Raw genomic sequence first — 13,392 nt, 5'->3', positions numbered from 1 at the left:
TATGGAGACTCACTTTGTGCAAGATGAATGTTTTTATCTGCAGCGTTGCAGCATTGATCAGAGAGGGCTAGGATGTGGTCTTCATTTACCACAGACTCAGAGCCAGCCATAGGGATCCCTTCTCACTGGCCAGATGCCATCAGATCATATATAGTTCTACCAGAACTGTAAGAATTAATTACAGCATACTTAGAGGTATGCTTGCAATTCCGTTCTGTTTAGTTCTCCTTGTCTGTAGAATATAAAGGCTTTCTTAACTCTTTCTTAATGTGAAATCTAAATCTTGTTCTGTCTTCAAAGAGCAGAGGCACAAAAAGGAATAATTTGTGAGTGATAGGAAAGCAGTTAACGCTCCTCTGAGATACCTGAGGAAAGATAGCACTGTACCATGCAGCACTGCAACGTCTTCTTTAGAGAGCTGCCTCCAGGATAGCCCTTGAATAGTAAATTTACAAAATGCCTTTTGTTAACAAATAAGATACTGCTGATCTGTGTGAGTGAAGGGCTGCACGGATAGAAAGGAGTGCATGGGCTTCAGTAAGATGATGATGACTTTGTGTACCGGAGGCAGGAATCTGTCACGTCTTATCCTGGCAGACACATCACAATTGGAAATATTTTTTTATCTTCAACAAGACTGCTTCTCTGAGGGAGGTGAGGAGGAAGGGCAGAAGATGTAGCTCGGGGTTGGTCCCTAAGGCACCAAAGCCAGCTGCAAACAACACCCGGCCACTTAGCGCCATGGCCTGGATATGGTGATGTAGGAGCAAGTGCGATATATCAGTTTAGCAGTTCATTTTTGCAGCTGATCCTGCCTTTGGGGGGGGGAGGGGAGTGCAGGGGAAGGATTGTCCTATTTGTAACAGATTGCTGTTGTTTTCTTTTCCCAAAAGATATTTTTCAGAGCTGGAAACTGACCCCAGCTTTTGGAAACAGGAGTTCCTGCTGTTGCTTTCCTGCTTGATGTCCTGTTTGGCACCGCTGAGCACTGTGGCAGGGATGCTGGCTGTGAGGAGGTGCCGGGGCTGGCAGGACTGACCTCGTGCTGCTGTCAGGAAGCAGCAGGGGAATGGTTCCTACAGGGCTGGCAGTAACCTAGTTAGAAAACACCTTGCATATGCCTGCTTTCAAGCTTGCTTATAACATATAATGGAATTGAAGGCAAGGGATGCCTTTAATCATCTCATTAGCTAGCTCTGATGATTCTGTGAGTGCGTATAAATACAGTGTAGTTCAAGAAAATTAAGCAGGCGTTTTAAGTGTGCTGTGTTAACAATGATAAAACAGTAGGCTGGATATTTCTGATTAATTTTCTGTGTAATTGTGACATTGTGTTTCCTCTGACTCATAATTATTCCATACAGAAAAGATCTGTAGTCTTAGGGCCACATTTGAGATGTACAGTAATGAAGGCTGAACAATGTCTTTTGGATGTGTGCTTTGTTGCAAGAGGTGCTGCATTTTGCTTTTCAGATATACTGAGTTTCTGACAGTGCAGCTTACAGCTGTGTGCTGGCTCGTTTTGCTCCTACCTGGCTGGGAGCTCAGTGTTGCAGTGGCAGTGCCTGTGCTTCTCCCCTCCGGCAGCACGTGTAGCCCTAATCGGAGCTGAGGAACTCACAGGTTTTGTTTTTCAATCTTCAACATTAATTCTCAAAAAATTAGCTTAACAACAGTGTGGCAGAATGTTATCTGGCATTAGCATCATGTCTGGGGGGAGAGATTTTCTAATCCACCATCTGCTGGGAGAGAGGAACAATATCTTCTCAGGGGAAGAGGATTCTCATTGCAGGAATTCTGTCAAGCTAGCAGGTCTGGCCAACACTTGTGATGACAAGTTTCTATGCTGGGTCAGTTTCTCCCAGGTTTAACTTAGTCATGCCCATCTTGTTTTTTCATCGGGTGTTTGCTTCCCAGTGTAGCTGCATATGCACATAAATGCTTTTGGTAACAGCAGTTTAAAAGATGTGCATCGTTTCCCCTTTCTGTTAGGCAGCAATGCTTGCAAATCTGTTAGCTCGTTCTCCTGCCCGTGCTCTTGTAAAAACAAAACCAAGTGCTCCTTAGCTGGGGCAGATATAGTTTGTTTCCAGAGCAAATTAATTTCCACCACCTTACAGGAATGATTTCAGCATATTTCTGTGTAGTTGAAAAGTTAATATTATCACTGTTATTTTGTGTGAAGGGCTGTGGCTTGCCAGTTGCCCTGGAGTAACAAGAAGTGAAATGAGAAGTGCTGTGTTGATAGTAGGGGCTTTTTTTATAGACTTGATCCAGGAAAGTGTGCATTGCTCTGTTCTGAGAGCGTGATTCTGCTGAAGAAGCTGTGAGATGGTTATGGGTGCTGCAAGGTCTTCATCTAATTGTTTGTTTACAGAAACTGCTGAGACATGAAGAAACGACGATTGTAGATAAATATGTATTATTAATAATTTTGATAACATTTCACATAGGGAAGCGTCGCTCAGTTTATTTGCTATTCTTACAGTTGTGCATCAGTGCATTCTTGCTGCTGTGCTTTTAACCTTTTGTTAGCAGTGTACTTCCTCCGTGTCTCACCCTAATGAGGAGTTTTATCCGTGAGGGAGCTGAGCAATCTAATCACAGTCTGACTTTGGATGTTCTAAGGATGCAAAAGAAGTAGTTAATAGTGGGCTTTACCCTCCTTTGTCTTTCATGCTTACTTTGTAAAAGAATGTTTTGCTACATCATTATCCCTAGGAATCTGACAAGGTCTGTAATTACTAGCTGGTACTCCGTGTTCACTTTTTGCTTGTTAATTGTTCATCTCCTAATGGGCAAATATTTATACTGCACGTGTCACAGCTTCCTTAGTTAGTCTTACAGCGCAGAAGCCAAGAGTTGAGCAGGAGCTCCTTCCCAATCAGAGCAGAGAGGCACTAGCAGTGCACAACGGCCATCAAGGCTGCAGTGCTTCACACTGCTCAGAAAGCAGAAAATTCATCTAAATGTTCTCCCCACCTGTGGAGCTCATTTATGAGGATGCCTGGAGAACAAGTCTCTCTGTAAGAAATTAATAGCTGTTGCAAAGCAGTTTGGCTGCTTTGTATTTATACATCTGTAAAGAGCTAATGCTTTTCCACAGTCTGTCATGCCTTTCTCCTAAAATAAAAGATGTTTTCAGTATTGTCATTATCTTCTTTTGTTATTAGCATACGGGTTATGTTTATGAGAAGTGCAGTAAGGACTGGTAGGTGACTTGAGCATAGGTTCGTTTCCACCCAAGGTACGGCATCAGTCTTTGCTGGCAGCGGAGTGGGGAGCAGGGACAGATCTCAGCTAATTTGGCAACTTGTGAAAGCTGAAGTGTGTCACTGCCTCCTCTGGGGTTAGAATGGAAAAAGAACATTTGAAGAATCAAAAAACTAAATAGGTTGCAGGATTGGTGAAATAACACCTGAAGCTGCTCTGTAGCTTATCGGGGTGCTTTGCTCAGCCAGAGGAATATGACTGTGCCAGGCTCGTGGTTTGTAATATTCCGTTCCCCATAAACTCTTGTGAGACACAAAATTAATTTCCTCGTGAGACAGGCAGAATTTCTCATTTATAAAGTTGGTAAAGAATGAGTTTTCATAGTCGACTGTATTGCCTTAGTTAGGAAAAAAAAAAAAAGGAACAAAAGGATCTGGCCAAAGTGTTCGTCTTTGAGTGGCTGTATTCTGTTAGCTTGGATAACACAGCACATGCGTCACTGTGCTGGGTCTTTGCTTTCTAGGTCCTGCGTGGAAGGGTGGTGAAGGCACTGCATACATTACAATCTTTTGGCACTATTCATCTAAGAACCTTTGAGCACCAGAAATGAAAAGTTGGGGTGGCTGAAGTCTTTATTTTGTTCACCTGTTTCAGAAAGGCACAGGGAAGGTTTGTCTCTGAACCCGAAGGTCTGTTGCACTTTGACAGCTCTTCAGTGGTTATTTTGGCAGTTTTCAAGAGGTGCCTGGATGAGGAGCTACGAGATATGGTTTAGTGGCTTGTGGTAGCAAGGGTAATGGGAGGACAGTTGGACTGGACGATCTTGTAGATCCTTTCCAACCTTGTGATTCTATGATTCTATGATCTTCAAAATGAGATTGAAATTTACTTTCCTGAATTGGAGTTCACCAATCCTGTAATTTCTGTGCTCTGTCCAGGTGGCTGCAATTAACCCAAACCATCCTCTTGCTCAAATGCCTTTGCCTCCATCGATGAAGAACTGCATTCAGTTGGCAGCATGTGAAGCTAATGAATTGCTCCCTATGATCCCCGATCTGCCGGCCGACCTTTTCACATCATGCCTTACTACGCCAATCAAAATTGCTCTGAGATGGTGAGTATCATCTCCATTGTTGATGGCAAGTGCATAATTTGTGCTGTTGTCTGTTGAAATGATAGATTTTTTTAAATCCAAGTGCTTCATTTAACCTAATGTTTCTCTGCATTATTGAATTACAAGATTTGAACGATGTGTGTGGGATGGACTGTTATTAATCAGATCTAGAAAGGTGAAAAAACTGTTATCTTCTACTTATTGCATTTTAGATTCCAGCTCAATATCTAGGTTTGCTCAGATTAAAGGATTTACTGTTCTGGGAATTAAATATCTGCTTCTTCAGTGAGCAGAAATAGTACATAGTGCAATAACAACTCCTTGCAAATTGTCCTTCATACAAATGATATTCCAAATATTGCAGTTGCTGTAGATAATGCAGTAGCATTAAATAATGCTGTAGTGAAGGAGACCGAGCGATAAACTGAAGAAAGATGTTACATAAGGATACAAAAGCCTGCTAGATACAGGAGGAGCTTTCAAAGAACAGTGTTCTTACCCAGCAGTGGAGAGGAGCAGGAGCAGTTTGGTGCCAGCTGAGGCCGTGGTATCAGGAATCCGGTGTGTGCCCGCAGGTACAGAGCTCTGTTGATTCATTCCTATCAGCACATTTCAGTTGATCCTCTTAAGGTTATTTGTAGTCCAGAATGAAAAACTCCAGGTCATTAGCTAGACTAGGTTAAAACAGGCAGACACATAGTTGTGGCAGACAATCATAAGCAATTGAGTCACTGCATCTGCAAGAGTTAGGACTTTTGGAGATGCTTGTAATAGCTTTACAAGTCTTAGATTCTCTCTGAGTTCTAAAAGCAGCAAACAAGGTGACTTAATGTGGCCAGATTCTGGTTTGGATCCATAGTGCCTTTGAACACATAACTTTTGTTTGTAAGCACAGGCAAAAGTCTTTGATAGTTTAGCAGGGCAAAGAGCTGCAGTGACATGAGGATTATCTAGGAGGGAATTCTTGGGAAGGTTAATGAGAAAATAGTTTTCCAACCCATGTGTCAGGGACCTGGAGTCTGAAAGTGTGGGAGATTGGGCTAAGGTTTCTGCCAAGGAATGGCAAACTGCTGAATGAGAGGCAGTTGTGCACTCCTCTCATTCCTTTAATATCCTTTTTGTATTACTTCTTCTATTGTGAAAAATTAAAAATGATACTGTTTATCTAAGATAAGTTTGGTTGCAATATTAGGCACTCATTAAAACTCCCAAGTGAGCACTTGCAGACAGGTGACAGGGTTGAGCCTGCTGCTTAGCCAGAGGCATTTAGTCTCTTCTAATCCTGAGAGAAAGGGATGCTTCCCTTCCAGATAGGTGGGGGTAGGAGCACACTGGCTTCCAGTGCAACTGCTGCTTGGCAGTGCTTCAAGGCAAGCTGTCTGCCTTGACTGGGACATCGCTTGCATCCTGGGTGCTGGTGTGGTCCTGGTAGGCTGCTCCTGAACTCTGCCTACAGCATGAAAACTCTCGAGCTGCCTGCATAAATCCTGCTTTCTTTAAAAGCTGTGGAAATCACTATGTGGCAAAATTCCTTGAGGGGAACTTTGTGAAATTGTGTGTTACTATGGTTCCAGGGAGCTACTTTTATCATATGGCTGCCATCGGATCACTGCTAGCTGAGCAGCGTGATGGGAGGGAGTTAAAGCTTTCAGCTCTGTTTATCCATGGAGGGAGACTTGGAAATTGAACTCAGTGTTCTGCCTGGTTAGTTCAATGCTAGCCACAGGTGACAATGAGTGCCACTTGGCAAATACAAACACGTGTGGCTCTTTTCTTTTTTAAAAAATTGCTTTTTGAAAAGGGTGCAAAACCAACAAATAAAACAAGAAGCAACAAAGGATTCAGCAAATGGAGGTCTGAGCTCAAGTTCCACGGAGAATACTTTCCTCAAGGCTCCATGTTAATGTGCTGTGAGGAGTTAAACAATTGCTTTCCATGTTGTCTGTACTGAGGCTTGCAATTATTCTGAGTAACTCATTACTGTGAATGACTTAAATCAATACCACAAAGACGCAGCAATCCTGATTAATTTGTGCTGTTTTCACTATTTTGTAAAGACTGTGGGAATCCATAGCGTGGGCTTTGATCTCTGTTGAAGATGAACTGGTTTGCAGCAAACTGAAGCTTCTTAAGTAAAGTGAAGGTGTTCTCTTGTAATACAGAGCTGTGCTTGAGTTTGAGTGATTGTTAAGATGAAGTCGTGAAGGCTCAGGAAGAGTTGTTTTGGTTGGAAGGGAGTCCCCACTGAACGTATAACCCCTTACACAGCAGCATTTAATGCACAACTTGTATGTATTGAGAAAGGTTTTTCTGGATATTATGATCTGTTCAGGAGTCTTCTGTTGCTGCATCTCCATGGGAACGTGGCTGGGGGTGGCAGGGCAGGTTCTGGAGCAGAGCTGCATCCGGTGTAAGCATGAGGTGCTTGGAGTTGTCTCGCTTGTTTGGCAGGAGGTGTTGTCAGAATGCTCTTCAGGTAAAGGATTTAAAGCCATGAACCTCAGCTACCCTTGGTGCTCGTGCAGGTGGGTGCTGTGCTAACTCCTGGTTAGCAAGGTCTTTCCTACTACATCTAATCCAAACATGTGCATTGCTTCTTACTGCACATATTAAAAAATCTCTATAGTCTGCAGATTACACTCCTTTTATGTTCCCTACTGACTGGCATTATTACTGCTGTATTTGTATCCATGCAAGTTTTGTAAATAAGAACTTGCTTGCAGACTACTGTTATTCACTGCAGTTAAAAAGAATGGATGCGGGGCCAGACGGCCCTCCACATCCAGTTGTTCAGTGCAGGCTGTATGTCAGTGTGCTGGGGCAGGCACTTAACCAGAAATAAAGACATCAGCCTTTGTCATGAAAGATACTCTTCTAATTCAGTCAGACCCCTTTGTTGAAGCTGACCCTGAACTCTGCAGGATTATTTTTGAAAGCATTTTTTGCAAGTTCAGACTGACAGGTTAACGAGGTTTCACACGTGGAGTTTATAGGCAAATGAAAGCAAAATAAATTGATTGACAAAATCACTTCACAAATGGAATTGCATCCACTTCAGTGAGGGGAGAAAAAAAATGCTGGTGATAGAAATGCAGATCGACGGTGTTCTGAATGTGGTGCACGAAACACTTAATCAAACCTTCTGACAATTTCAGAGCTCTGGATAGCTTCATACTGTCTCCATGTGTAGTCACTGTTGAGTGCTGACGTTCCAAATGTATGTTGCAACTATATATAAGGCAAACTTAAAGATAAGACATATGGATTGTCAATCTTGACTGACCTAACCAAGAAGGAGACCCAGCTATTGCAGAGAGAGGCAGAAATCAGAATACAGTTGGTGTACTTTTTGTGCAGATCTGTGTCTCTTCCACTGTCTGCCATAAAACAGCAGTTGTGTTGGAAGTTGTGATTGGTGGTGCATCATATGCCGATGTTATCGTCAGTCCCTTAAGACATAAACGAACTGCAAGTGTAATTTCACAGTTTTACGCTTGGAGGAGAAGGCTGTAATTATCTGGACGGTCTGAAGGACCGCTTACATAAGGTTATGGGGCTCCTGAAAAGCACAGGAAACCCCTCAAGCCAAAAATAAGCAAAGTTTGAAAGCGGCTCAGACTCAGGAATTTTAAATGTGCAGTTGTGTGCACTGGGAGCCACGTGTAGCAAGCTTGTATGTGCCCGAGAGTAAATGCTTGACTCCTGACTGCTGATTTTGTGTTGGGTCAGTTGAGCAGTTCAAGTACTTTTTCCCGTGTATGCATTTTGCATTTCTGCTTGAGGGTTTGGGGGTTTAACTGAACCAATTCCGTGTCCTAGACTTGAACTTCTCTAACTAAACTGAGTTTCAAGATATTCCTGGGTTATCTGAAAAGAATCGGATTGAGCATTGTTATGCTGTTAGTGCTTTTTTCTCTGGTGTGTACTGGTACTGTTACTGCAGCTCTGACATCTCCTGCCTGATGACACCAAGCATCCACTTGAGACATCACGTTTGGAGCCTTGGAGTGATGAGAGGGAGGTTGCAGATACAGGATGAAGAACATTCTGTTTACAAGTACATTTTCTTGGCAATCACTGCTTGTTAGAGAGGAAATGCAGATAGTCTGTTAGCAGTTACATGGGGTCTTAATGAACTCATCTCTTCCAAAATGTTCAGAGGTGGGGATTTTTAAAACAAGTGCTCCAATAGATCAAGCATAGACAAAAGCAAGAAGCGCCTGCTGCTTTACTCCCATTCAGGTGGATATCAAACAGATCTGTGGTGAGGGCAGTGTTTTTCTTCTCTAAGTCAAATGCAGTCTGGTTGTATGTTGTCAACTTCGAGGAGCCAAGGCTTGACCAAAATAGCTGAGGTGTAGGTTTATTTACATCCTTGCCCACAGTGCAGCTCCCTAAGGAGAGCGCAAAGTGACAGCTGTGCAATGCATTTAGTGCGTGAGAATGTCTGTTTATAGTTGACCCTCAAAGGTGTGCATATCTCACTGCTGCAGACATTGGAGGAAATGTTGGCACAGTGGCATTTCTCATGTACACACGTCCTGAATATCTGTATGCACGGGGAAGCTTTCTGCTTCTTTATCCAAACAGCTGTAATCAAAAGCTTCATGCTCAGGAGCAATCCTTGCAAAAGGGAGGCTAGTATATTTGTTTGCCCTGAAGCAAATGCTTTCCAGTGCCAGGTGAGACCCTGCTCATCAGCTCCGGGTCCCTTGCTGCCTGCCCAAGGAGCCAGGCTGCACTGTGGGGCTGGCAGCCCATCGTTCTTCTGCAGCATGCCTTGCTGCTTGTAGCTCTGTCCTATTAATCTGAGAGCTTGTAAAATATTGCCGAGTGCTGAGGTCATATCATAACTCACATGAGAGGCTTCCAAAGTAAATACAAAATGCTGTGTGACGTGGTGATAGGTGGAACCCTTTTCTTTGTGGAAAACAAATGTGTAACAGCCCAAAGTTGTGCTGGCTCTGCTTTAATCCTTTCAGATATGTCGTAATGCAGAGACATTGAGCAGCACAGTGAGAAAGTGTTTTGGCATCCACAGTCTGCAGGGAGATTCCAGTCTGATTCCAATAACCTAATTCTGCCGTGCTGAGATCTGCTCGCAGTGTTTGTCTGAGAGTGGTGTTTCCCTCAGTGGCTCTGTAATGCAGCACTGCGAGGTGTCTGGGATTGGATAGGGTTCTGCTGTAGCACTCATAGATAGTTTCACGCCTTTTTTTGGTTTTTGTGATGGATGGATGGCACACACCTCAGGAAAGCAGCCTGGAGAGCACTCAGGTTTTCAGAGCCCATCCCTGGTCTTGGCAATAATGGATGTCCTGCAGGCAAGGGGACCACAGGGATATCCAACGTGAAAGGTTTCAAAATGAGCTTGAGCTTGGCACATCTTGATTTTCAGAGAAGTAATTGTTCTCTGCTGTGCTGGGAGAGAGCTTTGTGGATGCTGATGTCATGGAAAGGAGGGGCTGGGGAACCCCGGCTGCTGCGGGGCCTCAGCTCTGGTGTAAGGGCTGAATACCAACCTCTTGTGCTGCAGGGTGAGCTCTTCCGCAGCAGAGAGTGGATTTCTGGATGCTGAGAAACAGGCCGGCATCGTAGTGACACAGAGAGGAAGTCATTTCTCCAACTGACAGCTCTGTTATTCCTCCTGGAGCTGTGGTTTCCCAGCTCTGCTCTCTGAACCACAAAGCACATCCCAGCAGTGGGGCTTTTGGCCGTGCTGCCTCCCACCCGCGCCCAGCACAGCGCTGTGCTGATGGCAGTCCTGGAGGAGCAGTACTTGCAGTGCTGAGGAATTGGAGTCAGCATTTCTTTAATTAAATAACTGTGATGTTTGAACATGACACATTGCTTCCAGCATCCCTCACCCACCCTGCCTGCAGCGCCAGCTCCGCAGGGATGCTGGGCAACACCCTTCCTTCCCTTCCCTCCCCAGAGACCCCACTCCCCCTGTGCACCAGAGTGCTGTCACTGACAGCCCAGCTCTGACACCCAGCACTGGAAACGGCTGCATAATCACAGGTGTGACAGAAATGGAGGACCCTGTGCAACTCTGGTTATGCTGGGGGAAAGTTTTCCACCCAAACTTAATTTTAAATGCAGAAACACAGTAATAAAGAAACCTTCTCCTGTGTGTTTTTCCACGGACCTTGCTGTTAAATATACAATTAGTGTGTTTTGTTTTTGTTCTCCCCCCTCCACAGGTTTTGTATGCAGAAGAGTGTCAGACTGGTGCCAGGAGTCACGCTGGATTTGATAGAGAAGTAAGCCAAATTTTACTTATATATATATATTTTCCCCCTGTTGCTCTATTTCCTGGCTATTTCCAGCATTTCTCTTGTTCATCCAAGGGGAGATTTCTTTGCAAGCCTTGCACAGGGTCCCTCCCTGATGGGTTTGCTGTCTGTGTCCCATTGCAGCCAGCTCTGGCCATGCATGCTTATGGGGCAGACACGCTCACCCCGCATCACCAAAACCACCACGAGCGGAAAAGTGCTCACCGAAAACACCGCCTTTTATGTCCTTGCTCTGCTGTCCTGTTATCCTTTCTCCAACAGCATTATGTTTCTGACTTAACACTGAAACGAGCTATAATCCTTTTACCCAAACAATATTTGTGCGTAATTACTGATTCTGAAGCAGCTGAGGGAAGAAAGCTGTTCGTAAATCTCCTCCAGTTTATACCAACAAGCTGGCCTTTGAAATAATAATTGCCCACCGGAGTCCCTGCTGGCTTTTCAGATTTTTTTTTCAATGGGAAGCATGTTCTCAAAGTGAGGGCAGTTGGTGCAGGCGTTCTGTCCTCCCTGCACATTATTTTTGAGTATCCTATTCTGGGAACGTTGATACACGCGCACAAACCGGGAGCAATTAATTAAACACTGTTCAATTTCTGAGGAGTTTGGACGCTAGAAATATCACTGTCAGGATGAATTAGAACAGCCCGCACGTCTGCTATTCTGACGTGTGGGTGCCCGCAGCCCAGTCACCATCTTTGGTCTGAGACAAAAGCTGCAGAACTCATCCTGAAGGGGCTGAGGAAGCAGGAGTCTGGGTAGTAAGTGTGCTTTCAAAACAGGGATATATTTCAGACTTTCTTATTTGTCTGATAATCTTCCAAATAGTGTCACAAAGTGCAGCAGGCACTCATTGCTCATGCTGCCCATAGCAAACTGTTGGTGATAGCAGAGGCGGTGAGGTAAGGTAAGGTTGCATCAGCTAACATTTCTTGTTCAGGTTTTGCTTTAGTGAATCACTCCCTGTTGAGTAACTTGCACGTTTCTCATCCTGATGAGGTTAAAGATGCTTCTCAGTGCCATTAGTTCTTCCACAGTGTGTATTTTAAGAGTAGACAGGCTTATCAGGAGTATCTGGCTATTTAATCATGGTAATTTTACACGTGAAAATTTGATTATCTTCTCTCATTTTGGTTGGAGAAACAAAGCATTGATTCTGCAGAACTGTATTTCGGTGGCACTAGTCTTAACCAAAATTAAAATCATTTGTCAGCTTTCAAGAACAAACACGAGACCTGTAAGGCTGACAAGCAGATGGTTTAAGTTGTATTTATTTCCTAAGTTTAGTTGTTTCCTGCCCTAATGCAGTATCTGGTTATTCAAGCCACGTAGCCACAGACTGCCAAGTAGGATCTAGATGTAAGTTGTTTCCAAACCTAGACCAGTATGGCCCACAGTGGGAGATTGTTTCAGGGATCATTTAGGGAGCTCATTTTAAGAAACAGAGGTGATTTCTTTCTGAACCAGTGGGTTCATCATCGGTGCAGGCTGGGGTCTCCTCGAGTCACTGAATAAATGTGGTCCGAAACAGTGGCTGTGTTATGTTAATTGTGATTAACATACTGCTACAGGAGCTCATCAAATCAGAGAACATATGGCAATGTCAGTGACAGTCTGAGCCAGGTAGCTCAGGAGTTGGCTTCACTGAACCTTCACGTCGCCGAGGTTAACAGCTCTTTAAATAATGACTTACTGGAAAAAAAAATAGTCAGTATCCTTGTTGATAATACCACTCCGGGGTCATAGAATCGTAGAATGAGCAAGGTGGGGAAAGCCCCTCCAGGTCACCAAATCCAAGGTTGTTTTAAAGACCTTCTTCATGGAGGATGCACATGAGGTTCCTGTAGATATCAGATATTTAAACCCTCACGTCATAATATGCTACATACCATCAGTTATAGAAACACATGTTTTTTTATTGCAGTCCCAAGATAGCCCTAGAATACTTCTCAATTTGCCTTTGTGTATATTGTAATTTATAATTTAGTTGTCTTTAGAACTGTGGAGAGGGTTTATATTCTAATTAGGCTGCAGACTTTGAGACTAAATTAGTCTGCACCTTCTTTGAAGGGCCCAAACTAATAATTATTTAGGCTAAACCAGCGTCCTGATGAATAAACACATGGTGCATCCTGATGTGCGTTTCTATTACAGATCTGCTGAGATGGAGCCAAAAAAACCCATCCTTATTTAGAAATAAAGATGTTAGCTGGAGCCAGGCAGTAAAGTGTACAGGAAAAAGGAGAGGTTTAGGTCGGTGGAGTGCTGAGAGTTTAGGCAGCTCTGGCTGTCTCCTGTGGCAGCATTGATGTCGAGCATCCCTGCTGGCTCCATTGGTCTCTTCTGCTCGATGACGAGTTGTCCTGGCGTCTCAGCCAACACAACTGGCTGTGGGGCTCCCGAATGCAAGGAACCGAGGCTTTGTCCTGCCTTTACCTATTTTTAGTAATACCCTAAGGGGCAGGATAACTTAGTGTAGGGCGGGATGTGAGCTGCGTACCAACAGCTGTATTGCTTTCCCAGGATATTTTTCCCCAGGTCCATTTGGTGCCTGGCAAAGGAAGGGAAATCTTGTCCTCCATTGTTATGCTTTGTCACAAAGGGCCTATTCTGGATGTCACGTAGGCAGGAGGCTGTGGGAGAGATCTGTCTTGCTGCAGCGCGTGCTGCTGCTGCTCCCAACGTGAGCGCCCATCCTGGGGCTGTCACTCACCAGCACAAAATCTATTTATAAAAATCACTGGAAATAATAAATTCGGGACTCAAATT

General features: G+C 44.1%; 1 protein-coding gene across 6 annotated transcripts in view; it reads left to right on the top strand.

Moving 5' to 3' along the window:
• Window positions 1-13,392, top strand: part of RPTOR (regulatory associated protein of MTOR complex 1) — a 119,413-nt gene that overhangs the window by 33,230 nt on the left and 72,791 nt on the right. For 5 of the 6 annotated variants that reach the window (XM_015295613.4, XM_426232.8, XM_015295612.4 and 2 more), the window contains exons 6-7: window positions 4,152-4,327; window positions 10,531-10,590. In XM_015295613.4, the coding sequence (XP_015151099.1) occupies window positions 4,152-4,327; window positions 10,531-10,590 (236 nt within the window). Of the gene's footprint in view, window positions 1-4,151; window positions 4,328-6,722; window positions 6,804-10,530; window positions 10,591-13,392 lie in introns of those variants that run through there. The other variant, XM_040649829.2, reaches the window with a different exon arrangement.

Source organism: Gallus gallus, chromosome 18 (genome assembly GCF_016699485.2).
Source record: "Gallus gallus isolate bGalGal1 chromosome 18, bGalGal1.mat.broiler.GRCg7b, whole genome shotgun sequence".
NCBI classification, from domain to species: Eukaryota; Metazoa; Chordata; class Aves; order Galliformes; family Phasianidae; genus Gallus; species Gallus gallus.
The sequence above is the reverse complement of the archived record's forward strand: the minus strand, read 5'-3'. Positions and strand labels throughout refer to the sequence as shown.